This window comes from Salvelinus sp. IW2-2015, linkage group LG36, assembly GCF_002910315.2.
Source record: "Salvelinus sp. IW2-2015 linkage group LG36, ASM291031v2, whole genome shotgun sequence".
In the NCBI taxonomy this organism is placed as follows: Eukaryota; Metazoa; Chordata; class Actinopteri; order Salmoniformes; family Salmonidae; genus Salvelinus; species Salvelinus sp. IW2-2015.
In genome coordinates this window covers 33,742,766-33,769,282 of record NC_036875.1, presented here as the reverse complement: position 1 = coordinate 33,769,282, position 26,517 = coordinate 33,742,766, and the positions used below count along the sequence as shown (strand labels likewise).

Here is a 26,517-nt window from a genome sequence, read left to right as displayed (position 1 = left end):
AGACTGTTTTCTCTGCTAACGCACGACAAGCGGTACCCGAGCACCATGTCTAGGACCAAAAGGCTCCTTAACAGCTTCTACTCCCAAGCCATAAGACTGCTGAACAATTAATCAAATGGCCACCGGACTATTTACATTGACCCCCCCTCCATTTGTTTTGTACACTGCTGAAACTCGCTGTATATTATGTATGCATAGTCCCTTCACCCCTACCTACATGTACAAATTACCTCAACTAACCTGTACCCCCGCACACTGACTCGGTACCGGTACCCCCTGTATATAGCCTCGTTATTGTTATTTTATTGTGTTACTTTTTACTTTAGTTTATTTGGTAAATATTTTCTTAACTCTTCTTGAACTGCACTGTTGGTTAAGCGCTTTTAAGTAAGCATTTCACGGTAAGGTCTACAATTGTTGTATTCGGCGCATGTGACAAATAAAGTTTGATTCGATTTTTTWGATTTATAGCAGTATCATATCTTAATAGATAAACTGTAGATATTTTATACAATTATAGCAGTATTATTTCTTACTAGATAGACTGTAGATATACTATCGTATTATAGCATTATTATATGTATTAAATATACTGTAGATATACTATAGTATTATAGCAGTATCATATCTTACTAGATATACTGTAGCTATATTATATAATTATAGCAGTWTTATATCTTACTAGACAGACTGTAGATATACTGTACTATAGTATTATAGCAGTAGTATATCTTACTAGATATACTGTAGATATATTACAGAATTCTAGCAGTATAATATCTTACCAGGCCCTTCTGTTTCTCCTGTTCTCCACAGCGCATCACCTCAGGGAAGTCCACCAGGGTGTCAGCCAGGTAGTGGCCCTTGGCCTTCTCATGGGTGTCATGGTACTTAGCCTGAAAGGTTTCAGTTTCAAAGAAAAAAACGAATGTCGTCATCGATTGCAGGGAGCAAAGAGCTTTGTTGATACAGCAAGTATACATAGCACAGCACAGTGGACAAACAATCTCTGCTATATTTACATGTTTTCCATCTGCTTCTGTTGCCACAGCAACATATGCAACCACTAGCAGTTACTAATTGATATGATCAGATTGTTTAAAGACAAACTGACACACATTTAACACATTTAAAGAAATCCAATATATTACCAACTATTCTGATTAGATTTAGTAGTACTAAAGTCACGTGTCAGTTGCTCTTTAATTATGTATATTTAATAGTAATAATCATCATATTCTTTCCTGTTAATCATGATATTTGTATTGCTGGTTGTCAAGAGACTATAAATTAGACTCACGTCGCTGACAATCTCCCTGGTCTTCTTGGCTCCGACTACAGGGATGTAATGAGCGTCCAGCTGGTAACCAGTAGCTTTGCTTTCATCCCAGGCCAGTTTGTAGTATTTCTACAAATGACAACAAAACAATCCACAATGTAAAAATCGTTTCAGACATGTATTTATTTTGTATAACATAGAAATAATAAAATGTATTAATTATTATCTACATTATTAAAATGATATTTTGTATATAAAATTAGACATTTATGCAGATAAGTGTTTCTGTGAAGACCAAGTCCTATGGATGTAGAGTACTTTACCTCACTGATGACCTTGGCGACCTCTCTGCTATGGGCCAGCTGGGGTGTGTCCTCTGAGCCGATGTARTTGCCCTTCTCCGCGTTGAAGGTCTCCTTGTATTTCAGCTTTACAACAGAAGGACATATAGGCACAGGTTATGATCAATTTGAAGGATCCCGCTCAACACAATGTCCTCACATGTTTCTTGAGGTATGGGTCAAAGGCTATCTGAACGAGGTACTCTATCCTACCAGGGTTGCTTCCAAATAATACTTTGAAACAGTGGACATGTGCATCCAAAAAAGGGGAATATATGTACAATGTCATGATCAAGTATTTGCCCCCCTTTTTTTGTTATTTGTAAACACAGGTTCAATTTATCTAATATTATGTTTTGGTTGAAGATCTGATAACATTCAAGATCAAAAATATGCAAAAATTGAGAAATTCAGAAAGGGGTCAAATACTTTTTCATGGCCCTGTAGTTGTTTTACTTTGGTAAACTTAGCTAAGAWCAAATCTAAAGTAGTAAAATAATTCAGTCACATCACTGAGGTTAAAAGCATTGATGGTGGCCAGGATATGCTCAGGACGATCCACGATGTGTGTGTATTTGGCAAAGTTGTCTTTGGCATCCTTCTTGTAAAGCCTCTGCAAAAAGACATTTGAGAGAAAGAAAGACATGGTAAGAATTCACTGAAGGACAGCAAACACATACAGTACTAATGACTGATATGTGAGGAGCAGAATGTGCCCAATGAAACCTAGAACCATACCAACAGCTTGGATACAGATAAAGGAACCTACCTCGTTCATGATCTTCTGGGCATTTCTGACTTTGACGTGATCGACACAATCGGCAGCAACCCATCCACATCCACGGAGCCATTCCATATCAGCCTTGTAGACAACCTGCAGACAGACAGAGGACAGAGTCAGACAAACAATTATTTTACTATGAGGTATAAAAGGGGGTGGTGGGAGAGAGAGGGGGAAGAGAGGGGAGATAGAGAAGGGGAGAGGGAGAGAGAGGGGAGAGAGCGAGAGAGTGAGAGAGAAAGAGAGAGGGGGGAGAGGTAGAGAGAGAGAGGGAGAGAGAGGGAGAGGGGGTAGAGAGAGAGGGAGAGGGGAGAGAGAAAGGGGGAGAGGGGTGGAGAGAGAAAGGGGAGGAGGGGGTGAGAGAAAGGAGAGGGGGAGAGAGAAAGAGAGGGGAGGTAGAGAGAGGAGGGGGGGAGGGGAGGGAGAGGGAGGGTGGAGGGAGAGGGATAGAGATATACACTGAGAGTACAAAATATTAGGAACACCTTCCTAATATTGAGTTGCACCCCCTTTTGCCCTCAGAACAGCCTCAATTCGTCAAGGCATGAACTCTACAAGGTGTCGAAGCGTTCAACAGGGATGCTGGCCCATGTTGACTCCAATGCTCCAATGTGTCAAATTGGGTGGATGGCCTTTGGGTGGTGGACCATTCTTGATACACAATGGAAAATGTTGCATGTGAAAAACCCAGCAGCGTTGCAGTTCTTGACACACTCAAACCAGTGCACCTGGCACCTACTACCATACCCTGCTCAAATGCACTTTAATACTTTGTCATGCCCATTTACCCTCTGAATGGCATACATACATAATCCATGTCCCAATTGTCTCAAGGCTTAAAAATGATTATTTAACTTGTCTCCTCCCCTTCATCTACACTGATTGAAGTGGATTTAACATGTGACCTCAACAAGGGATCAGATTCACCTGGTCAGTCTATGTCATGGAAAGAGCAGGTGTTCCTAATGTTTTGTACACTCAGTGTATATGCATCCTGGAAGCCCTAAAGCATAACGGACATACTGTAATTGTTAAGTTGTGTCAGGTAGGCCTATCTATCTACTCACGTCACTCTGAAGGTCGTAGGCTTTGCGGGCCTGTGTGACATCAGTGGAGTCTGGCAGACAGGTCCAGTTATGTAGACGGGTCCTGTAGTGGTTGTCATTGACCTGGACCTGGCATTTTTTGGCCAGCTCAAAGGACAACATGTCCACTGGCAGATGGAACTTGGTCTTGGACTTGTTGAAGTCCTTCTTATACAGAGCATCACTGGCAATCTTGGCTGAGTTCAGAGCCAGCATGAGCAGAGGGTCATCCTCGACGCAGCGGGCTCCAATGTGGTGGCCAGCCTGCTTGCGATATTCTGCCTTGTATTTGTGCTGTGAAAGAGACACGTAAAGTATCAAAGTGTGCCTTACTGAGTGCAATTTATTTATACATACAGAGACTGCAATAGAGATCTAAGCATTTAGAAATAAAACGGCACTGACAGAGTGGATATGTTGAGTCCCTTACACACTCCACAGGATACTAAGAACATTATGTAGTCAATGTTATCTTTATTGGGAGTGAACGGACACTACTGTTCCATTAGATTTAGATGAGATAAGTATCAATGACAACCTGTTTAAATAAAGGAAAACACTGTGATACTCACGTCACTCTGGACTTTATTGTTGTGGATGCACTGCTTGATGGGAACAGCATCTCCGGGCATGAAAAAGCCGGTAGCTTTGACCTTATCCCAGTCCTTGGTGTATAGTTTCTGTGAACAGGAAGATAGATAGAAACGGAGATTACAGAATGTAAAGGTAATATTTTGTGACTACACTACATGTATTAGGAGCCTTTTCTTCAGTTTTTCTTTCTTATTTATTTCAAAATAGAAAGTGGAATTCCCCTCTACCTTCATTATTCTTGATGCTTTATTCAGACTGACAAAGGCACTTTGAGCATTTCAAATGTCTGAGAACTCTGATGTAAAGAAAGAAAAGGTATCTTACCGGATGGAGATTCTTGGCCACTTCTCTTGCTGTTGCCAGTCCTGGGGTGTCTGTGATCGTGTACTTAGTCTTCTCTGTGTGCCACAGTGCACGGTAATTAGCCTGCACAACAACAAAAAATAACACAAAAGCAATTGATTAGTATTGTACTTAATGTCTACTATTCTTGTTGCTTCAACAGTCCAATGTTTTTTTCCTTCGTTGTGATACCTATTATCCACAGAATGTGAGAAGTTCCAAAAACATTGTGAMTCTTTCATGTGTTATAACATGTCAGAATTGTCCCATGTCCCGACCCACCTCATTGAGGATATCTGCAGCGTTCTTGGCGCAAACCATGTCGATTCTGTCCACAGGAGCTGTGAACTTCTGCTGATCCAATTTGACACGGTAGCCTCTCTGCAAGACAACATCAACAATGTCTACATCAACAACAACAGTCAAATCAACCATCAATACATGTCATTAAATGTTAACCTGTTTCAGTCCACACATTTTTTTTAAATCAGGCAGATGACAGACACTTGCTTGCAGGCATATATTACTATATAACTATACTATCATATTATTCTATATATATATATAATTATTATTACATATATTATATGTTTTAAATGACTTACATCAGCCAGGACTGCTTGGGCGTGTTTCACTTTCAAGACCTCCACAGACTCATGGGGGTTCCAACCACATCCCCTCAGCCACTCCAGATCAGCCTTGTACACAGCCTGGGAAAAGACAACAGYMTGTTTGTATTGGCATAGGGGTCAATGTGTCACTAAACACTGATAGCCTTTCCCAAATATGAATGAACAGAGGGTTAAAAACAACAKAGATATATGGGGTGAGGATGTCCCTGAAATACTTTGAGGCGAATACAGCATGTACAACATATTATCATAACCAACTAATTACAATTTCATACAGGGATAAAAAAAAGGGATGAGAAGTATTTATTAGTATTTATTTTATTAGTACTGTAGAGCAGCCCAGCTCCCGAAGTGACTCTTTACACTGTATGCAAGAATTTCCTTTGTGTTGTCTTAGGAATTCTGCATTATCTCTCCAACCCCCATTCTGTCACACCTCTGGGTAGCAGAGGTTATGTTGTGATAACATCATGCKTCTCTCTCTCTCATCATCCCTAGAATATACCTTGTAATGCTCGTTAATGCTTTTTTAACTTAAGTGRATGCCTTGTATAATGTATTGTTCATTTTACAAAGTAATTAAAAACACATTTAGAATTCCATTCTCAGACCTTTCTTGATTGCCTATTATTGTAACTCAACTATAGTCTCTTGCTTATTGCTAAATCATCTTTATGGGGTCAGATATTCAGTTTAATAGACTTTGATTATATTAGTTGCAGTCTTATTATGGGTTGCATGTGAGGTGTATACAATATGCATTTATATAAAATATTACCCCACTACAGGATCCCTATTAACAGTTGTAAAAGCAGAAGCTACTCTTTCTTGTGTCCAAATATGGTAAAACTCACATCGCTCTGCAGATCATAGGTTTTCCTGGCCTGGACGACATCAGTGGAGTCTGGCAGACAGGTCCAGTTGTGCAGGTGAGTTCTGTAGTTGAAGTCGTTAACCTGGACCTGGCATTTCTTGGCCAGTTCAATGGTCAGCATGTCCACTGGGAGGTGGAACTTGGTCTTGGACTTGTTGAAGTCCTTCTTGTACAGAGCATCACTGGCAATCTTGGCTGAGTTCAGAGCCAGCATGATCAGAGGGTCTTCCTCGACACAGCGGGCTCCYATGTGGTGGCCAACCTGCTTACGGTAGCCCTCGTGGTATTTGTACTGAGGGAAAAAAAGGAGGATCAGAGAGTTATTTCCACTGACTCCATTGAATCAAGTGACCTAAATGAAATGGACGCCGACTTCAGTCATTTTCTCTTACGTCGCTGATGATGTCTCTAGATTTTCTGGCCTTCAGCACAGCGATGGCGTCCTCCTTGATGTGGTATCCCTTAGCCTTGTCGGCATCCCAATCCTTAGTGTATAGTTTCTGTGAAATGGAAAGATTATTGAGTTGGTAAGTCAAATAATAATATCTGGGCATACTGTTATGTGATTATAAACAAAACATGTCTACAGGTTTCTTTATTTGTGTATCTGAATTAATGTCATTATATTGTTGTTGACTGAATCTGTTCATTGCACATACTATAAATAAAACAAAGGAGACATCCATAGTACGTGCCTTGGCAGTGTGCAAAGCGTTCAGTYAAGCAGACTTACGTTGCTGATGGCGATAGCATTAGCCTTGGACAGCACCAGAGAAGGTAGATCATTGTTCAGGTGGATATTGGTCTTCTCAGTATCCCAAACCTCTCTATATTTCCTCTGTGAAAAGCAACAAACACACACAATCAAAGAGTTAATGATAAATCCAACCACTGTTATCGCAGACTAGATCTATATTTCACAAAATGTCTATCTCTGCAGTTACCAGAAATGCTTTTTTACAAAGAGACCAAGATAACAGGTCAGGTTTGGCTACTTCAATAGAAGGACACTTCAATGGCTAAAAGCCAAGTACTCACATCACTGAGGATCTCAGCGTTCTGCTTCGACAGGACAACCTCTGGAGAGTCAACAACACTGGTGAACTTGATAGAGCTGGGGGGCTGGCGGTACAGCCTTTCGTTGAGAATAGTTTGGGCATTTTTTGCCTTGATGACATCCACAGAACCCTGGGGCAACCAGCCACACCCTCTGAGCCACTCCAGATCAGCCCTGTACACCGCCTGGAAGGAAGGAACCATGGTTCAGGTAAAGTAATTACTCCTTATGGGATAGTAGTGCAATAGTTGTTTGAACTTCAATGGTTGGTAGGTAGAGTAAGGATCCAGTGATAGCCAAAATGGATTGGACCATGATTCTCTGTGTACTTACGTCACTTTGCAGAGAGTAGACCTTCCTGGCGCGGACAACATCAGTGTTGTCTGGCATGCAGGTCCAGTTGTGCAGTTTAGTTCTGTAGGTGAATTCTTGGATCTGGAACTGGCTTTTCTTGGCCAAGTCGACGGACATCATGTCAAGTGGAATGCTGAACTTGGTCTTGGTAAGGTGGAAGTTCTTCTTGTAGTTAATATCACTGGAGATCCTGGCTGCATTGGCGGCCAGCACAAGCAGAGGGTCATCCTCAACGCATTGGGCTCCAATATGGTGGCCACACTGATTGCGGAAGCCGGCCTTGTACTTGTACTGAAAAAAGAGAGGACTAGCTAAGTATTGTGTTGTGTTTTATGATGGCTGCCTATGCTCATTCAGAGGAGATGGATATACAAACTTACATCACTGATGATCTCTCTGCTCTTCTTGGCATGTTGGACAGCAATGGCATCCTTATCCAGGTGATATCCCTGTCCGATCATCTCGTTAAATCCCTCACGGTAGAGTTTCTGAAATAACACCATTATATATTTAGTGCCCTCATTCGAAGGTACTGTAATTAATTTCTTAAAAATATGATGCAAAAAAAAAATTGCGCTTGAGAGAGTCAAATCATGTAGAGATATAGATTTTTTTAGATATATAGAGATATAAAGAGACATAGCTATAGAGAAACAGATAAAACTACATCAACTTGAGTAAATGGAAACAGCTTGAAGGCGTGCAAAGTAAGAAAGACCTACGTTGCTTAGGGTGATTGCGTTGGCCTTGGCCAGCACAAGTTCTGGAAGCTCATTGCCGACGTGGATTTGGACCTTATCAGCCTCCCACTGTTGAACGTACTGGCGCTGAAACATAAGAAAACAACGGCAATGTTATAAGAAAATAATGTATCTCACTATTTTTAATATTAGTCTCTGCATCCTGTGAATCTGAATGTACAGTATGAATACCTGAGTTCAATCTCCCTCCACTCTAGAAAGAAGCATATTACCTTGTCCATTATCTGGGCATTGGCCGTAGCCAAAGCATAAGGCATGTCGTCGGTTGTGGCGGTAAATTTGAAATTGCTTGGGTGCTCGCGATATTTCCTCTCGCTCAGGATCTCGGCGGCCTTCTTGGCTTTCTCAACGTCGATCGAGCCAATAGGGACCCAGCCAGTGCCTCTGAGCCATTCCAAATCAGCCCTGTACACAGCCTGGATTTATATGGGAGCAGCAGAGGGAAAACAATTTGGTAAGAAATACATTTCGAAGGTATAATGTTTGTCTTGTCCTGAAATGATAGGTGAGGCCTACCCTCATAACCGTAATGAGTGATCATAATCTACTTACGTCACTATGCAAAGCGTAGACCTTCCTGGCCTGGACGACATCACTGGAGTCTGGCAGACAGGTCCAGTTGTGCAGGCGAGTTCTGTAGTTGAAGTCATTGACCTGCGTCTGGCATTTCTTGGCCAATTCAATGGTCAGCATGTCCACTGGGAGGTGGAACTTGGTCTTGGACTGATGGAAGTCCTTCTTGTACAGAGCATCACTGGCAATCTTGGCTGAGTTCAGAGCCAGCATGATCAGAGGGTCTTCCTCGACGCAGCGGGCTCCAATGTGGTGGCCAACCTGCTCACTGTAGCCAGCCTTGTACTTGACCTAAACGGAAGCAAAAATGTATATACACTTGTACTTTAAATCAACATCACATACATGATGATAATATATTTGCATCAACTCTCGACATTTTTCAAATAATGTGAAAAAAAGATGGAAAATATCCAGCACTCACGTCACTTATGATCTCTCTACCATGCTTGGCAGCTTTGATGGCGATGCAATCGCTTTTCAGGTTATAGCCCTTCTTGTACAACTCCTCTAATTCAGCTTTGTAGAGTTTCTGAAAAGGTATATAGGGACACAGCTTAGAAACAGAGCCAACACATTATTAAGAATCACTAGAACTTTACTAGAGCTTCAGAGGAAGTCTTAGGTTACACAACATTTATTGAATGTGTAATATAGTAATGTCTGTAGTGAAGGAAGCAAGAGGGAGCTTACGTTGCTATTGTTGATCGCATTGGCCTTGGCCAGCACAAGTTCTGGAAGCTCATTGCCGACGTGGATTTTGATCTTATCAGCATCCCATTGTGCAACATAGTTGCCCTGAAATAGGAGAAAAAATATGATTATGTTATAAGAAAATAGGAATAAGGTAATATTACATGGGATATTAATTGTGCATTTGTCAGACCCAAGGACCTTGAAAATAGCTACCAGAAATGCAAGATTGACCATCTAAAGCGATAGACTGAGTGATAAACATTGTTACAAAAGCATCTATGTATTGAACATTTCACCAACCTTGTTTATGATCTCAGCATTAGCCTTGGCCAGCACCATAGGCATGGAGTGCATGTCGGTGGTGTATTTAAGAGAATCTGGTTTCTGCTTGTAGAGGCGATCGCTCAGAATCTCTGCAGCTTTCTTAGCTTTCAACACATCCAGAGAGCCAATGGGGACCCAGCCAGTACCTCTAATGTACTCCATGTCAGCACGGTAGACAGCCTGGGTTGTGGAGAGCATCAATTAACCAACCCACCAAACAAATACACTTACTGTAGATATTTTAAAAAACGTGGAAGTGGGTCATGGAAAAGAAATAAAGCATTTGATATAGTATATTGAGAAGGAGCTTACCTCACTGTGCAGATCGTAGACTTTCCTTGCGTGGACGACATCAGTGGAGTCTGGCAGACAGGTCCAGTTGTGCAGGTGAGTTCTGTAGTTGAAGTCGTTGACTTGGATCTGGTTCTTCTTGCACAACTCAAAGGCCATCATGTCCAATGGGAGATGGAACTTGGTCTTGGACTGATGGAAGTCCTTCTTGTACAGAACATCACTGGCAATCTTGGCTGAGTTAATAGCCAGCATGAGCAGAGGGTCTTCCTCGACACAGCGGGCTCCAATGTGGTGGCCAACCTGCTTGCTGTAGCCAGCCTTGTACTTGTACTGAAATAGATCAGAAGAGAATTTGACTTCAGTCAGACAAGGATGAACTGATTGAACATTCTTTCCTTATAAATCAAAGACATTCCAAGTGTATTTATGCCTGATTTATTCACTTTTCAGGAACTGATTCAGGAATTGATTCAGGAATTCAATTCAGAAATTGTCATTAGTATAGGACTTTAGGACTATAATAATTGGGAAAATGTTCTAAAAATGACATTTACACCACTGATAATTTAGCTTGAGGCTTTGGAGAAAAAAAATGAATAAAGGGGGACAAAAATACAGTACTCACATCGCTGATAATCTCTCTACCATGCTTGGCAGCCTTGACAGAGATAGCATCGACAGGAAGGTAATAACCCTTCTTGATGGTTTCATCAAATCCTTGTTTGTACAGTTTCTGTAAAAAAAAGGAGAAGGAACAAGCGTTTAAAAAACTGAGTCGCAAAACATTGAAGAGCTTGAGAGACATATAGAGATATAGAGAGATAACGAGATAGAGATATAAAGATATAGAGATACAAAGACAGATATATAGAGATATAGATAACTATATGGAGATATAAATATACTATATAGAGATATATATATACTATGTAGAGATATAGATATACTATATAGAGATACAGAGATAGAATTATAAAGATATAGATATATAGAGATAAAGATATACTGTATAGAGATATAGATATTCTATACAGAGATATAAATATACTATATAGAGATATAGATATACTATGTAGAGATATATATAATATATAGAGATATAGATATACTATATAGAGATATAAAGATACAGCTATATAGATATAGAAATAGAGATATAAAGACATAGATATATAGATATACTATACAGAGATAGATATACTATACACAAATATAGATCTACTATATAGAGATATAGATAAATATATAGCTATATAGATATTCAGATATAGAGATAGATATATAAATATATATAGAGATATACTATATTGATATATATATATATATATATATATATATAGATATAAAGATATAGCTATAGAGATATAGATATAAATATATAGATATATAGATATACTATATAGAGATATAGATATAGGCTTGCAAGCCTCCCCCTTTTTCCTCCAAACATAACGATAGTCATTATGGCTAAACAGTTCTATTTTTGTTTCATCAGACCAGAGGACATTTCTCCAAAAAGTACGATCTTTGTCCCCATGTGCAGTTGCAAACCGTTGTCTGGCTTTCTTTATGGCGGTTTTGGAGCAGTGGCTTCTTCCTTGCTGAGCGGCCTTTCAGGTTATGTCGATATAGGACTCGTTTTACTGTGGATATAGATACTTTTGTACCTGTTTCCTCCAGCATCTTCACAAGGTCCTTTGCTGTTGTTCTGGGATTGATTTGCACTTTTCGCACCAAAGTACGTTCATCTCTAGGAGACAGAACGCGTCTCCTTCCTGAGCGGTATGACTGCTGCGTGGTCCCATGCTGTTTATACTTGCGTACTATTGTACAGACTTGTGGAGGTCTACAATTTTTCTGAGGTCTTGGCTGATTTCTTTTGATTTTCCCATGATGTCAAGCAAAGAGGCACTGAGTTTGAAGGTAGGCCTTGAAATACATCCACAGGTACACCTCCAATTGACTCAAATTATGTCAATTAGCCTATCAGAAGCTTCTAAAGCCATGACATCATTTTCTGGAATTTTCAAGCTGTTTAAAGGCACAGTCAACTTAGTGAATGTAAACTTCTGACCCACTAGAATTGTGATACAGTGAATTATAAGTGAAATAATCTGTTTGTAAACAATTGTTGGAAAAATGACTTGTGTCATGCACAAAGTAGATGTCCTAACCGACTTGCCTAAACTATAGTTTGTTAACAAGAAATTTGTGGAGTGGTTGAAAAACGATTTTTAATGACTCCAACCTAAGTGTTTGTAAACTTCTGACTTCAACTGTATATAAAGAGATATAGATATATAGACATAAAGAGATATATAGATAAAGATATATAGAGAGATATAAAGATATATAGATATATAAATAAAGAGATATAGATATATAGATATAGCTATAGAGATATAAATAAAACTAGATCAACTTGAGTGAATGAAAACAGCTCGAGGTAAAGTAAGGAGGACTTACATTGCTCATGGTGATCGCATTGGCCTTGGCCAGCACAAGTTCTGGAAGCTCATTGCCGACGTGGATTTTAATCTTATCTGCATCCCATTGTTCAACATACTGCCGCTGAAATATGAGATAAACATTGCTATGTTATAAGAAAATAATAATAATAACAATAATACATGTCATTATTTTGCACTTTTCTCAGACTCACAGACACTTAAGAAAAGCTAACGGAAATGTAAGTCTGAGTGACAGACATAGTTAAGAAAGCATCTATGTATTACACTGAAAAAAATAGCAACAATTTCTAAGATTTTACTGAGTTACGGTTCATATAAGGAAATCAGTACATTTAAATACATTCATTAGGCCCTAATCTATGGATTTCACATGACTGGGAACACAGATATGCAACCTTTGGTCACAGATACCTTACAAAAAAGGTAGGGGCATGGATCAGAAAACCAGTCAGTATCTGGTGTGAAGCCCATTTGCCTCATGCAGCGCGGCACATCTCCAACGCATAGAGTCAATCAGGCTGTTGATTGTGGCCTTTTGGAATGTTGTCCCACTCCCCTTCAATGGCTGAGCGAAGTTGCTGGATATTGGCGGAAACTGGAACACGTCGATCCAGAGCATCCCAAACATGCTCAATGGGTGACATGTCTAGTGAGTATGCAGGCCATGGAAGAACTGGGACATTTTCAGCTTCCAGGAATTGTTTACAGATCCTTGTAACATGGGCCGTGCATTATCATGCTGAAACATGAGGTGATGGCAGTGGATGAACGGCACAACAATGGGCCTCAGGATCTCGTCACGGCATCTTTGTGCATTCAAATTGCAATCGAGAAAATGCAATTGTGTTCGTTCATCCAAGATGAGCACACTTCTCCAGCGTGCCAGTGGCCATCGAAGGTGAGCATTTGCCCACTGAAGTCAGTTACAACGCTGTACTGCAGTCAGGTCAAGACCCTGGTGAGGATGACGAGATGAGCTTCCCTGAGATGGTTTCTGACAATTTGTGCAGAAATTCTTCGGTTGTGCGAACCCATAGTATCATCAGCTGTCTAGGTGGCTTATCTCAGACCATCCCGCAGGTGAAGAAGCTGGATGTGGAGGTTCTGGACTGTCGTGGTTACACATGATCTGCGGTTGTGAGGCCGGTTGGACGTACTGCCATATTCTCTAAAACGAAGTTGGAGGCGGTAGAGAAATGATAGAGAATTAACATTAAATTATCTGGCAACAGCTCTGGTGGACATTCCTGCAATCAGCATGTCAATTGACAAAACTGCACATTTTAGAGTGGTCATTATTGACCCCAGCACAAGGTGCCCTGTGTAATGTTCATGCTGTTTAATCAGCTTGTTGATATGCCACACCTGTCAGGTGGATGGATTATCTTGGCAAAGGAGAAATGCTCACTAACAGGAATGTAAACAAATTTGGGCACAAAATTTGAGAGATATAAGGTTTTGTGTGAATGGTAAATTTCTGCTAGTGGAACATGGGACCAACACTTTACATGTTGCGTTTATATTTTGTTCAGTGTAATTATCTATTTATTAGATAGGGTATCAGGCTTGATGTTGAGGTGGACCTTGTTATTTCTGCAGCTCCATAAAAATGTTTAAATCTATGTTATTGTTTTGAATTCTGGTGTAACAGGAAACTGCGTCGTTAGCTGGAATAAGTTTACCTTGTTCATGATCTGGCCGTTATTTTTGGCCAGAACGATATCCATGCTGTCGAGGGGGCTTTTGAAGTCCAGAGTGCTGGGGTGCTGGCGGTATTTCTTCTCACTCAAGATCTCGCCGGCCTTCTTGGCTTTTTCCACATCAAGTGAGCCAGTGGGGACCCATCCAATTCCCCTGAGCCACTTCATGTCAGCCCTGTACACCGCCTAAGAGGGATAGCATACACCCATTACCTGTTGCCATCTCTAACCTTTTATCACTGGGTTTGACTAGTCCTGGATGTTTCATTAACAATATGATTAAAAATGTGCCAGGAAAGAGGTCTTGGAATTGAAAATAATACAGAACTTTTGAAACATACCTCACTTGCTATGTCATAGACATGTCTGGCATGAACGACATCACTGGAGTCTGGCAGACAGGTCCAGTTGTGCAGTCGAGTTACATATTTGGCATGGTTGACCTGGATCTGGTTCTTCTTGGCCAACTCAAAGGCCATCATGTCCAATGGAAGATGGAACTTGGTCTTGGACTGATGGAAGTCCTTCTTGTACAGAGCATCACTGGCCTGAGTTCAGAGCCAGCACGGAGCAGAGGGTCATCCTCGACGCAGCGGGCTCCAATGTGGTGGCCAATTTGCTTGCGGTAGCCAGACTTGTACTTGTGCTACACGAACCAAAAAGGTTGCATGTAGTGGGGATTTCAGTAAATTAAAGGTAAAGAGAGTATTGATATAGTTAATTCCTTTGTGATAACATGTGATAACAAAATAAATACTTACATCACTGATAATTTCCCTGCCGTGCTTGGCTGCGATGACAGCAATGGCATCATTGCGCAAATCATAGCCCTTCTTCTTATCCTCTCCCATTGCTTTCCTGTATTGGTTCTGTATGAAGAAGAAAATAACATCCATAAGATGTTATTGTATATCTCACAATAAGTTTTAGTTTTGAATGTTTGCATTCATCAAGATGGTTACCTTTGTGCAATCAGTTACTTACCCAACTGTAGTTGGACTTGTTTGCATTGGCCAAAACAATGTCCATCGCATCTGGCATAATGTGGTTCTTGGTCTTGTCCTTCTCCCACGCCTCAGTGTAAGCTTGCTGCAATAATGAGTTTCAAGTTCAAACTAACAGCGTGAAGTGCCTATTCATATAAATGGCTGAAATATAATCCAAAGTAGGGGAGATCAGATTACCTTAAATCAGGTTTAAATGATGGAATCATTATTTGAATATAATCTACCAGAGGAAACATTCAAAGGAAAAATATTAATAAAGATATACCAGTTAGTCAAATACCTTGTTGGCATTATCATTATTTTGTTTAGCCAAAACCATTCCAATGTCTTGAACTGAGCTGGTGAACTTGAAGTTGCTTGGGTGCTGACGATACAGCTTCTCACTCAGGACCTCGGCGGCTTTCTTTGCCTTCTCAACATCAAGTGAGCCGATGGGAACCCATCCGATACTTGCAGGCTCTTTAGATCAGCCTTATACACAGCCTAGACACAACAATACACAATGGTCAAAATGGATGGAATAAAACAGTTACACTGGAAAAACATGATCTAGTTAATTCATACTTACATCACTCGCTATGTCATAGACATGTCTGGCATGGACAACATCAGTGGAGTCTGGCAGACAGGTCCAGTTGTGCAGTCGGTTACATATTTGGCATGGTTGACCTGGATCTGGTTCTTCTTGGCCAACTCAAAGGCCATCATGTCCACTGGGAGATGGAACTTGGTCTTGGACTGATGGAAGTCCTTCTTGTACAGAACATCATCGGCAATCTTGGCTGAGTTAATAGCCAGCATGAGAAGAGGGTCTTCCTCGACACAGCGGGCTCCAATGTGGGTGGCCAACCTGCTTACGGTAGCCAGTCTTGTACTTGTGCTACAGAAGGCAAATATGAAATGGCAGTGTTGAGGATTGTCTTATTTTACAAACGTACATTTGATATATTGTGTCATGAAATAGTAAAGAAATGGAATCGCTCATGATGGATAGATGTTCAATGAACTTACATCACTGATAATTTCCCTGCGTGCTTGGCTGCGATGACAGAATGGCATCATTGCGCAAATCAAGCCCTTCTTCTTATCCTCTACCATTGCTTTCCTGTATTGGTTCTGTATGAGAAAAAAAACATAGACATGGGTATTTAAAATCAAATCACAAATTTATTAAAGTGCATTTAACAAAGTCACAACACACTTCACATGAAAAACTAAAAAAAACAATAAGTATATATTTTTTTTACAAATGTTTGCATTCATCAAGATGGTTACCTTTGTGCAATCAGTTACTTACCCAACTGTAGTTGGACTTGTTTGCATTGGCCAAAACAATGTCCATCGCATCTGGCATAATGTGGTTCTTGGTCTTGTCCTTCTCCACGCCTCAGTGTAAGCTTGCTGCATAAAATGAGTTTCAAGTTCAAACTAACAGCGTGAAGTGCCTATTCATTTAAATGGCTGAAATATATTCCAAAGTAGGGGAGATCAGATTACCTTAAAGCAGGTTTAAATGATGGAATCATTATTTGAATATAATCTACCAGAGGAGACATTCAAAGGAAAAATATTAATAAAGATATAGACAGTTAGTCAAATACCTTGTTGGCATTATCATTATTTTGTTTAGCCAAAACCATTCCAATGTCTTGAACTGAGCTGGTGAACTTGAAGTTGCTTGGGTGCTGACGATACAGCTTCTCACTCAGGACCTCGGCGGCTTTCTTTGCCTTCTCAACATCAAGCGAGCCGATGGGAACCCATCCGATACCTTGCAGGCTCTTTAGATCAGCCTTATACACAGCCTAGACACAACAATACCACAATGGTCAAAATGGATGGAATAAAGACAGTTACACTGGAAAAAACATGATCTAGTTAATTCATACTTACATCACTCGCTATGTCATAGACATGTCTGGCATGGACAACATCAGTGGAGTCTGGCAGACAGGTCCGAGTTGTGCAGTCGAGTTACATATTTGGCATGGTTGACCTGGATCTGGTTCTTCTTGGCCAACTCAAAGGCCATCATGTCCAATGGGAGATGGAACTTGTGTTGGACTGATGGAAGTCCTTCTTGTACAGAGCATCACTGGCAATCTTGGCTGAGTTAATAGCCAGCATGAGCAGAGGGTCTTCCTCGACACAGCGGGCTCCAATGTGGTGGCCACCTGCTTACGGTAGCCAGTCTTGTACTTGTGCTACAGAAGGCAAATATGAAATGGCAGTGTTGAGGATTGTCTTTATTTTACAAACGTACATTTGATATATTGTGTCATGAAATAGTAAAGAAATGGAATCGCTTATGATGGATAGATGTTCAATGAACTTACATCACTGATAATTTCCCTGCCGTGCTTGGCTGCGATGACAGACATGGCATCATTGCGAAACAATCATAGCCCTTCTTCTTATCCTCTACCATTGCTTTCCTGTATTGGTTCTGTATGAGAAAAAAAACCATAGACATGGGTATTTAAAATCAAATCACAAATTATTTAAAGTGCATTTAACAAAGTCACAACACACTTCACATGAAAAACTAAACAAAAACAATACGTTTTTTCAATATTTTTTTAAACAAATGTTTACATTCATCAAGATGGTTACCTTTGTGCAATCAGTTACTTACCCAACTGTAGTTGGACTTGTTCGCATTGGCCAAAACAGTTCCATCGCATCTGGCATATGTGGTTCTTGGTCTTGTCCTTCTCCCACGCCTCAGTGTAAGCTTGCTGCAATAATGAGTTTCAAGTTCAAACTAACAGCGTGAAGTGCCTATTCATGAGCATGGCTGAAATATATTCCAAAGTAGGGGAGATCAGATTACTTTAAAGCAGGTTTAAATGATGGAATATATTTGAATATAATCTACCAGAGGAAACATTCAAAGGAAAATATTAATAAAGATATACCAGTTAGTCAATTACCTTGTTGGCATTATCATTATTTTGTTTTAGCCAAAACCATTCAATGTCTTGAACTGAGCTGGTGAACTTGAAGTTGCTTGGGTGCTGACGATACAGCTTCTCACTCAGGACCTCGGCGGCTTTCTTTGCCTTCTCAATCAAGTGAGCCGATGGGAACCATCCGATACCTTGCAGGCTCTTTAGATCAGCCTTATACACAGCCTAGACACAACAATACCACAATGGTCAAAATGGATGGAATAAAGACAGTTACACATGGAAAAACATGATCTAGTTAATTCATACTTACATCACTCGCTATGTCATAGACAGGTCTGGCATGGACAACATCAGTGGAGTCTGGCAGACAGGTCCAGTTGTGCAGTCGAGTTACATATTTGGCATGGTTGACCTGGATCTGGTTCTTCTTGGCCAACTCAAAGGCCATCATGTCCAATGGAAGATGGAACTTGGTCTTGGACTGATGGAAGTCTTCTTGTACAGAGCATCACTGGCAATCTTGGCTGAGTTAATAGCCAGCATGAGCAGAGGGTCTTCCTCGACACAGCGGGCTCCAATGTGGTGGCCAACCTGCTTACGGTAGCCAGTCTTGTACTTGTGCTACAGAAGGCATATGAAATGGCAGTGTTGAGGATTGTCTTTATTTTACAAACGTACATTTGATATATTGTGTCATGAAATAGTAAAGAAATGGAATCGCTATGATGGATAGATGTTCAATGAACTTACATCACTGTAATGTCCTCTGCCGTGCTTGGCTGCGTGACAGCAATGGCATCATTGCGCAAATCATAGCCCTTCTTCTTATCCTCTACCATTGCTTTTCCTGTATTGGTTCTGTATGAGAAAAAAAAACATAGACATGGGTATTTAAAATCAAATCACAAATTATTTAAAGTGCATTTACAAAGTCACAACACACTTACATGAAAACTAACAAAAACAATACGTTTTTAAATTTTATATATATATTTTTTTTACAAATGTTTACATTCATCAAGATGGTTACCTTTGTGCAATCAGTTACTTACCCAACTGTATTGGACTTGTTTGCATTGGCCAAAACAATGTCCATCGCATCTGGCATAATGTGGTTCTTGACTTGTCCTTCTCCCACGCCTCAGTGTAAGCTTGCTGCAATATGAGTTTCAAGTTCAAACTAACAGCGTGAAGTGCCTATTCATTTAAATGGCTGAAATATAATCCAAAGTAGGGGAGATCAGATTACCTTAAATCAGGTTTAAATGATGGAATCATTTTTTGAATATCAATCTACCAGGGGAAACATTTAAGGCAAATGATGAATAAAGATATAGCAGTTAGTCAAATACCTTGTTGGCATTATCATTATTTTGTTTAGCCAAAACCATTCCAATGTCTTGAACTGAGCTGGTGAACTTGAAGTTGCTTGGGTGCTGACGATACAGCTTCTCACTCAGGACCTCGGCGGCTTTCTTTGCCTTCTCAACATCAAGTGAGCCGATGGGAACCCATCCGATACCTTGCAGGCTCTTTAGATCAGCCTTATACACAGCCTAGACACAACAATACCACAATGGTCAAAATGGATGGAATAAAGACAGTTACACTGGAAAACATGATCTAGTTAATTCATACTTACATCACTCGCTATGTCATAGACATGTCTGGCATGGACAACATCAGTGGAGTCTGGCAGACAGGTCCAGTTGTGCAGTCGAGTTCATTTTTGGCATGGTTGACCTGGATCTGGTTCTTCTTGGCCAACTCAAAGGCCATCATGTCCAATGGGAGATGGAACTTGGTCTTGGACTGATGGAAGTCCTTCTTGTACAGAGCATCACTGGCAATCTTGGCTGAGTTAATAGCCAGCATGAGCAGAGGGTCTTCCTCGACACAGCGGGCTCCAATTGTGGTGGCCAACCTGCTTACGGTAGCCAGCCCTGTATTTGAACTAAATAAATTAAATTGAGATAGTTAGGTTTCATTCAAATGCTGAAGTTCACACATCATTTATTCAAATGACAGTTTTTCACTTACATCGCTAGCAATGGATGTGCCCTGTTTGGCTGCCAGGATTGCAATAGCATCGTTGCGCAGGTCATAACCCTTCTTCTTGTCCTGTTCATTGGCAAGCTTATATAGTGTCTGTACAGGAGGAATAAAAAAACATGTTTGAATTAACTAGGACAATGCAGCCTAAATGAACACTACAATGAGGTGTGGAAGGTATGACTTACAGCACTGGAGTTGATCTTGTTGGTCTGGCCAACACCACCTCCATTGAGTCTGGCATGATGTGGACAGAGGTCTTATCCTTATTCCAGGCGTCAACGTCGTTTGCTATAAGACAGATATACTTCTTATTGTTTTGATGTATTACCAGGTATTTGTATTGTATACATTATAATATATACAGTTGACAATATGTGTATAGACATTCAGTAGATACAGTAGATACCTTGTTCATGATTGCATTGTTAGCATTGGCCAGGACGACGTCCATGGAGTGCATGTCCTTGGTAAACTTAAAGCTGCTGGGGTGTTGGCGGTACAGTTGCTCACTGCCAATCAGGCCAGCTGTTTTGGCTCTCTCTACATCCAGAGAACCAATGGGAATCCATCCTGTGCCTTTGACGCTTGTCTCATAGTCACTTTTGTACAAAATTCTGCAAGTAAAAGGTGATAACATAACCAAACTTTTCTCACAGATTTAGATGTGTCTTAACAGCTCAGAATCTGGGAATGGTTAATAATTGAGAGAAAAAATGTATTGTATACAAAAACATTGTTGTTCTGTTTGTTTTTTAGTATTATGAGTCAAATAATACTTACATCACTGGCGATCGTCTGCATCTGCTTACCAACTCCACGTTCATGGCATCAGCAGCACAGTGTAGTGGTGCTGGATCTTCCTGTAGCCAGCAAAGGTCTGCACTGTGGAGGCATGCTTCGGCATGTACAACACTCATCATGTCAACTGGAGAGTGGAACTTCAGCTTTGACTTGTGGTAGTCCTTCTTGTAGTTCTTGTCACTCTGCAACCTGGCCACCTCCATGTAGTGCACCAGTAAGGGGTCGTCCTGAAGATTGCGGCAGCCGATTTGTTTTCCCCTATTCATTCGGTGACTCAGCTTGTACTTGTACTGCGTAAATAAACAACAACAGTTTATTATTCCCAGGACGAATATTTAGCTTTGATGAAGATTACTTTATAGTATACAAGGTCCAATGGAAATTCTACTTCTGCTTTATCCCAACACCTCTGATACACATGCATACATACAGAGGTTGGAGCAGATTGTAAAATGGTTTTAAAGCCTTAGATTGCTGGTCTGAGTCACTCACGTCACTGGCGATTTTGGTGCCCTGCTTGGCAGCCTGAATGGCTATGGCATCAACCTTCAAGTCGTAACCATTCTTATACATCTTCGCCAGGCCTGCTTTGTAGGTTTTCTGGAATGGAGGAGAAACAATTTATTAAAATATGACCAAAAATAACATTTGCTAAATAATTCAAATTCCAAGAGATATTTCAAAGTTATATTGCAAAAGCATGATGCATTACAAAGAGGAATATTTTGAGGGTAACCTACATGTTTGAAAAAGGTAGCCTTACCTGACTCATGTTGATAGCATTAGCCTTGGCCAGGACAATCTCAGGGGCATCTGGCATCACATGGACTGTGAGCTTGTCCTTGTGCCATTGTTTGGTGTATTCTTGCTGCAATATCATTGGTACAAACACAGATCAATTATAACATTAGGACAAATGAGAAAACATCACGTTTAAAACTATGTGTTTTTAATTTCAAATATGGCATTATCATGTACCTTGTTCATGATCTTGTTGTTGTCAGTGGCCAGGACAATGTCCATAGAGTCCATCAGCTTCTTGAACTGGAATTTAGAGGGGTGTGTACGGTACTTATGTTCACTCTGGATGTCCCCGCCAACCTTTGCAAGTTCCACCGGCAATGAGCCAATAGGAATCCATCCCGTTCCTTTCACATAGTTGTTCCAGTCAGACTTGTACTCATACTGGGGAATGAACCAAACACAAATGAATGAAGTATTTGACACCCACAAGCGTGTTAACAGAAAACACCCCTAGCACTAGGCCGAAGTCACATGAACAGTACTCACGTCACTGGAACTGGCATTCATGGTGCGAGCCAACACAAGGTTCATGGAGTCAGCGGTAAGAGTGTAGTGGTGCTGGATCTTCCTGTAGCCAGCAAAGGTCTGCACTGTGGAGGCGTGCTTAGCATGTTCAAGACTCATCATGTCAACTGGAGAGTGGAACTTCAGCTTTGACTTGTGGTAGTCCTTCTTGTAGTTCTTGTCACTCTGCAACCTGGCCACATCCATGTAGTGCACCAGCAAGGGGTCATCCTGAAGATTGCGGCAGCCGATTTGTTTGCCCTTTCCCTTCACATAGTCTTTCTTGTACTGGATCTGAAAGGTAGAAGTAAAAGAATAATCAGACAATCCGATACTATTGGACGTAGCAACATTAATGTGGACTACATACTGTATAGCTCTTTCTGTCCTCCTGGGCCCAGTTTTTCAAAAGTGATCTATCTGGATTTTGCCTAGCGGATAGGATTAAATGCATATAAATACAATGAATAGAACAGGAGTCCCTATTCAAGTCAGAGGTATTGTTAACAAGCACTCCCCCATAAAGAAAATGAGAATTAAAAACAGGTTCAGCCCTGGTTCGCCCGTGATCTGGCAGAGTTACTCCACATCAAGAACATCATTTGGCAAAAGGCTTGGTACTCAAATAGTCAGGCTGACTGGCTCTCGTTCAGGAAAATGAGAAATAAGTGAACTCATGCTATACGGATGGCCAAAGTTAGTTACTTTAAGAAGCAGTTCTCTCTCTGTGCGTCTAACCCCAAGAAGTTCTGGAAAACTTTGAAAGATCTGGAGAATAAGACCTGGAGACGAGTATGAAAATGTATGCACTCACTACTGTAAGTCGCTATGGATAAGAGCTTCTGCTAAATTACTAGAATGTAAATGTAAACCCTCCTCCTCACAGCTGCCCATGTCCGTTAATGTTGATGATGTGTTTGTTACTGACAAGGAGCGTATGGCTGAGCTCTTTAATCACCACTTCATTAAGTCAGAATTCCTATTTGACTCAGCCATGCCTCCTTGCCCGTCCTCATCTCCCAGTCCTTCTAATGTGACTAGCCCTGGTGCTTCTCCCTCTTTTCCCCCTGCCCCGCTACAAAGTTTCTCCCTGCAGGAAGTCACTGAGTCTGAGGTGCTAAAGGAGCTCCTTAAACTTGACCCCCAAAAAAACATCTGGGTCAGATGGTTTAGATCCTTTCTTCTTTAAGGTTGCAGCCCTTATCTTCGCCGAGCCTATCTCTGACCTTTTAACCTGTCTCTCCTCTCTCGGGAGGTTCCCAGTGCTTGGAAGGCAGCCACGGTACATCCTTTATTTAAAGGGGGAGATCAAGCTGATCCTAACTGTTACAGGCCTATTTCTATCTCGCCCAGTTAATCAAAAGTGTTGGAAAAACATGTGAATCATCAACTGACTGTCTTTCTTGATGTCTGTAGTATTCTCTCTGGTGTGCAATCTGGTTTCCACTTAGGTTATGGATGTGTCACTGCAACCTTAAAGGTCCTGAAGGATGTCACCACTGCTCTTGATTCTAAGCAATGTTGTGCTGCTATTTTTATTGACTTGGCCAAAGCTTTTGATACAGTAGACCATTCCATTCTTGTGGGCCGGTTAAGGAGTATTGGTGTCTCTGAGGGGTCTTAGGCCTGGTTTGCTAACTACCTCTCTCACTACCTCTCTCTGCCCTTATCCTTGTTCTGAACACCTCTAAAACAAAGGCCATGTGGTTCGGTAAGAAGAATGCTTGATGTGTGTTTTGTCCTACATTCTTATTTTTTTATCCAAACACCGGTCACCACAAGATGCCTTTTTCCCTTTTGGTAGACTGTCATTGTAAATAAGACTTTGTTTTTAATTGATTTGCCTAGTTAAATAAAGGTTAAAAAAATAACATTAATGATTTGTCCGTTGTATTCATTCTATTTCGATGTGTTTAATTCCGATAGGAGGAATCCAGGTAGATCACTTTAGAAAAACGGGTTTATTGTGTCCTTACATCACTGGCAATATGTCTGCCGTGCTTAGCATGGATGACAGAGATAGCATCTGGTCTCATGTCGTATCCTTTGGCAATATCTTCCACCCACTTGTGCTTGTAGTGAGACTAGGAGAAAACAAAGAAACCAGTCAAACACAGTCAAACATCGCAAAACTTGTACTTGCACATCTTTAAAATGTAAGAGAAATTGAGACTGTGTGTCTGTGTTTGTGTGTTTGTTTGTGTGTGTGAGTGTATGTATGCGTGTGTGAGTGTATGTATGTGTGTGGTTGTGTGAGTGTGTGTGTGTACTGACCTCGCTCATGGTCTGAGCATTGCACTTGGCCTGGAGGAACTGGGGGCTGTCTGCAGGCAGGTTGTAGGTGTGCTTGAACTTCTCGCCAGATGCTCTGTATGAAGCCTTCAAAGAGAGACAGAACCAGGTAATCACATTCAACATCCATATTAGGGAATAAATACTCACATTTGATCCTAATAAACGATAAACAAAGTAGTTTTTTCTTACATCATCAAGTAGCTTGGTGTTGGTCATGGCAAGGGCCATGTTCATCTGGCCAGTCAGACTGGTGAACTTCAGGGTGCTGGGGTGCACACGGTAGCCTTGCTCATCTCGGGCTGCCATGGCTGTCTTAGCCAACTCCACCTGCATAGAGCCAATAGGAACCCAGCCAGTACCCTTGTACATGTTGTTGTAGTCGGACTTGTAGGCGTTCTGTAGAGACACACAGGGAAACAGGAAATGTATCACAACAGGTATTAGAACAGGTATCAGGGCAGGTATCAGGACAGGACATGTAGGTATCAGGACAGGTATAAGGACTGGACAGGTATAAGGACAGGTATCAGGAGGGGACAGATATCAGGACAGATATCAGGGTAGGTATCAGGACAGGACATGTAGGTATCAGGACAGGTATAAGGACAGGTATCAGGACAGGACAGATATCAGGACAGATATAGCCCCCCCTTGGGTTGTGCCGTGGCGGAGATCTTTGTGGGCTATACTCGGCCTTGTCTCAGGATGGTAAGTTGGTGGTTGAAGATATCCCTCTAGTGGTGTGGGGGCTGTGCTTAGGCAAATGGTTGAGGTTATATCCTTCCTGTTTGGCCCTGTCCGGGGGTATCATCGGATGAGGCCACAGTGTCTCCTGACCCCTCCTGTCTCAGCCTCCAGTATTTATGCTGCAGTAGTTTATGTGTCGGGGGGCTATGGTCAGTTTGTTATATCTGGAGTACTTCTCCTGTCTTATCCGGTGTCCTGTGTGAATTTAAGTATACTCTCTCTAATTCTTTCTCTCTCTCTTTCTCTCTCTCGGAGGACCTGAGACCTAGGACCATGCCTCAGGACTACCTGGCATGATGACTCCTTGCTGTCCCCAGCCCACCTGGCCGTGCTGCTGCTCCAGTTTCAACTGTTCTGCCTCCGGCTATGGAACCCTGACCTGTTCACCGGACGTGCTACCTGTTCACCGGACGTGCTACCTGTCCCAGACCTGCTGTTTTCAACTCTCTAGAGACAGCAGGAGCGGTAGAGATACTATTAATGATCGGCTATGAAAAGCCAACTGACATTTACTCCTGAGGTGCTGATGCTGCACCCTCGACAACTACTGTGATTATTATTATGTGGACCATGCTGCGTCATTTATGAACATTTGAACATCTTGGCCATGTTCTGTTATAATCTCCAACCGGCACAGCCAGAAGAGGACTGCCACCCTCATAGCCTGGTTCTCTCTAGGTTTCTTCTAGGTTTTGGCCTTTCTAGGGAGTATTTTTAGCCACCGTGCTTCTACACCTGCATTGCTTGCTGTTTGGGGTTTTAGGCTGGGTTTCTGTACAGCACTTTGAGATATCAGCTGATGTAAGAAGGGCTATATAAATACATTTGATTTGATATCAGGGCAGGTATCAGGTATTGAAATGAACTCACGTTGCTCTGGATATCCATCATGGTGCGAGCCAGCTGAACAGGCATAGCCTCAGGGAGAAGAGTGTAGTTGTGAAGGCTCTTCCTGTAGCCAGCAAAGGTCTGCGCTGCGGAGGCGTGCTTAGCATGCACAAGACTCATCATGTCAACTGGAGAGTGGAACTTCAGCTTTGACTTGTGGTAGTCTTTCTTGTAGTTCTGCTCACTCTGCATTTTAGCCACCTCCATGTAGTGCACCAGCAAGGGGTCGTCCTTAACATTGCGGAAGCCAACATGCTTGCCTCTTCCCTTCTCGTACGCCAGCTTATACTTGTACTGTACAGGAAATACAATGATGAATGTAAATACCATGAATAACATGTCATGA

The 26,517-nt window shown here is 41.3% G+C and overlaps 1 protein-coding gene across 1 annotated transcript in view; it reads right to left on the bottom strand.

The window, feature by feature from the left end:
• Positions 1-26,517, bottom strand: part of LOC111959502 (nebulin) — a 96,419-nt gene that overhangs the window by 43,274 nt on the left and 26,628 nt on the right. Inside the window, 73 exon segments of the mRNA XM_070437765.1 lie at positions 786-896; positions 1,301-1,408; positions 1,603-1,707; positions 2,129-2,233; positions 2,390-2,494; positions 3,469-3,780; positions 4,059-4,166; positions 4,405-4,506; positions 4,705-4,803; positions 5,028-5,132; positions 5,909-6,220; positions 6,321-6,428; positions 6,662-6,766; positions 6,967-7,170; positions 7,319-7,630; positions 7,720-7,827; positions 8,062-8,166; positions 8,313-8,516; positions 8,653-8,964; positions 9,098-9,205; positions 9,367-9,471; positions 9,670-9,873; positions 10,006-10,317; positions 10,613-10,720; positions 12,454-12,558; positions 14,141-14,344; positions 14,500-14,707; positions 14,709-14,725; positions 14,727-14,804; positions 14,920-15,027; positions 15,143-15,247; positions 15,446-15,615; positions 15,618-15,648; positions 15,734-15,816; positions 15,819-16,005; positions 16,007-16,045; positions 16,177-16,281; positions 16,463-16,545; positions 16,548-16,566; positions 16,767-16,970; positions 17,059-17,124; positions 17,126-17,220; positions 17,223-17,339; positions 17,342-17,369; positions 17,502-17,561; positions 17,564-17,611; positions 17,801-17,838; positions 17,841-17,858; positions 17,861-17,903; positions 18,099-18,299; positions 18,388-18,572; positions 18,575-18,698; positions 18,828-18,862; positions 18,865-18,935; positions 19,130-19,193; positions 19,196-19,232; positions 19,430-19,633; positions 19,720-19,791; positions 19,794-19,988; positions 19,990-20,031; positions 20,118-20,261; positions 20,353-20,439; positions 20,539-20,746; positions 20,957-21,030; positions 21,032-21,223; positions 21,426-21,533; positions 21,697-21,801; positions 21,912-22,118; positions 22,224-22,535; positions 24,218-24,325; positions 24,516-24,620; positions 24,726-24,932; positions 26,154-26,465. Of these exon segments, the coding sequence (XP_070293866.1) occupies positions 786-896; positions 1,301-1,408; positions 1,603-1,707; positions 2,129-2,233; positions 2,390-2,494; positions 3,469-3,780; positions 4,059-4,166; positions 4,405-4,506; positions 4,705-4,803; positions 5,028-5,132; positions 5,909-6,220; positions 6,321-6,428; positions 6,662-6,766; positions 6,967-7,170; positions 7,319-7,630; positions 7,720-7,827; positions 8,062-8,166; positions 8,313-8,516; positions 8,653-8,964; positions 9,098-9,205; positions 9,367-9,471; positions 9,670-9,873; positions 10,006-10,317; positions 10,613-10,720; positions 12,454-12,558; positions 14,141-14,344; positions 14,500-14,707; positions 14,709-14,725; positions 14,727-14,804; positions 14,920-15,027; positions 15,143-15,247; positions 15,446-15,615; positions 15,618-15,648; positions 15,734-15,816; positions 15,819-16,005; positions 16,007-16,045; positions 16,177-16,281; positions 16,463-16,545; positions 16,548-16,566; positions 16,767-16,970; positions 17,059-17,124; positions 17,126-17,220; positions 17,223-17,339; positions 17,342-17,369; positions 17,502-17,561; positions 17,564-17,611; positions 17,801-17,838; positions 17,841-17,858; positions 17,861-17,903; positions 18,099-18,299; positions 18,388-18,572; positions 18,575-18,698; positions 18,828-18,862; positions 18,865-18,935; positions 19,130-19,193; positions 19,196-19,232; positions 19,430-19,633; positions 19,720-19,791; positions 19,794-19,988; positions 19,990-20,031; positions 20,118-20,261; positions 20,353-20,439; positions 20,539-20,746; positions 20,957-21,030; positions 21,032-21,223; positions 21,426-21,533; positions 21,697-21,801; positions 21,912-22,118; positions 22,224-22,535; positions 24,218-24,325; positions 24,516-24,620; positions 24,726-24,932; positions 26,154-26,465 (9,525 nt within the window).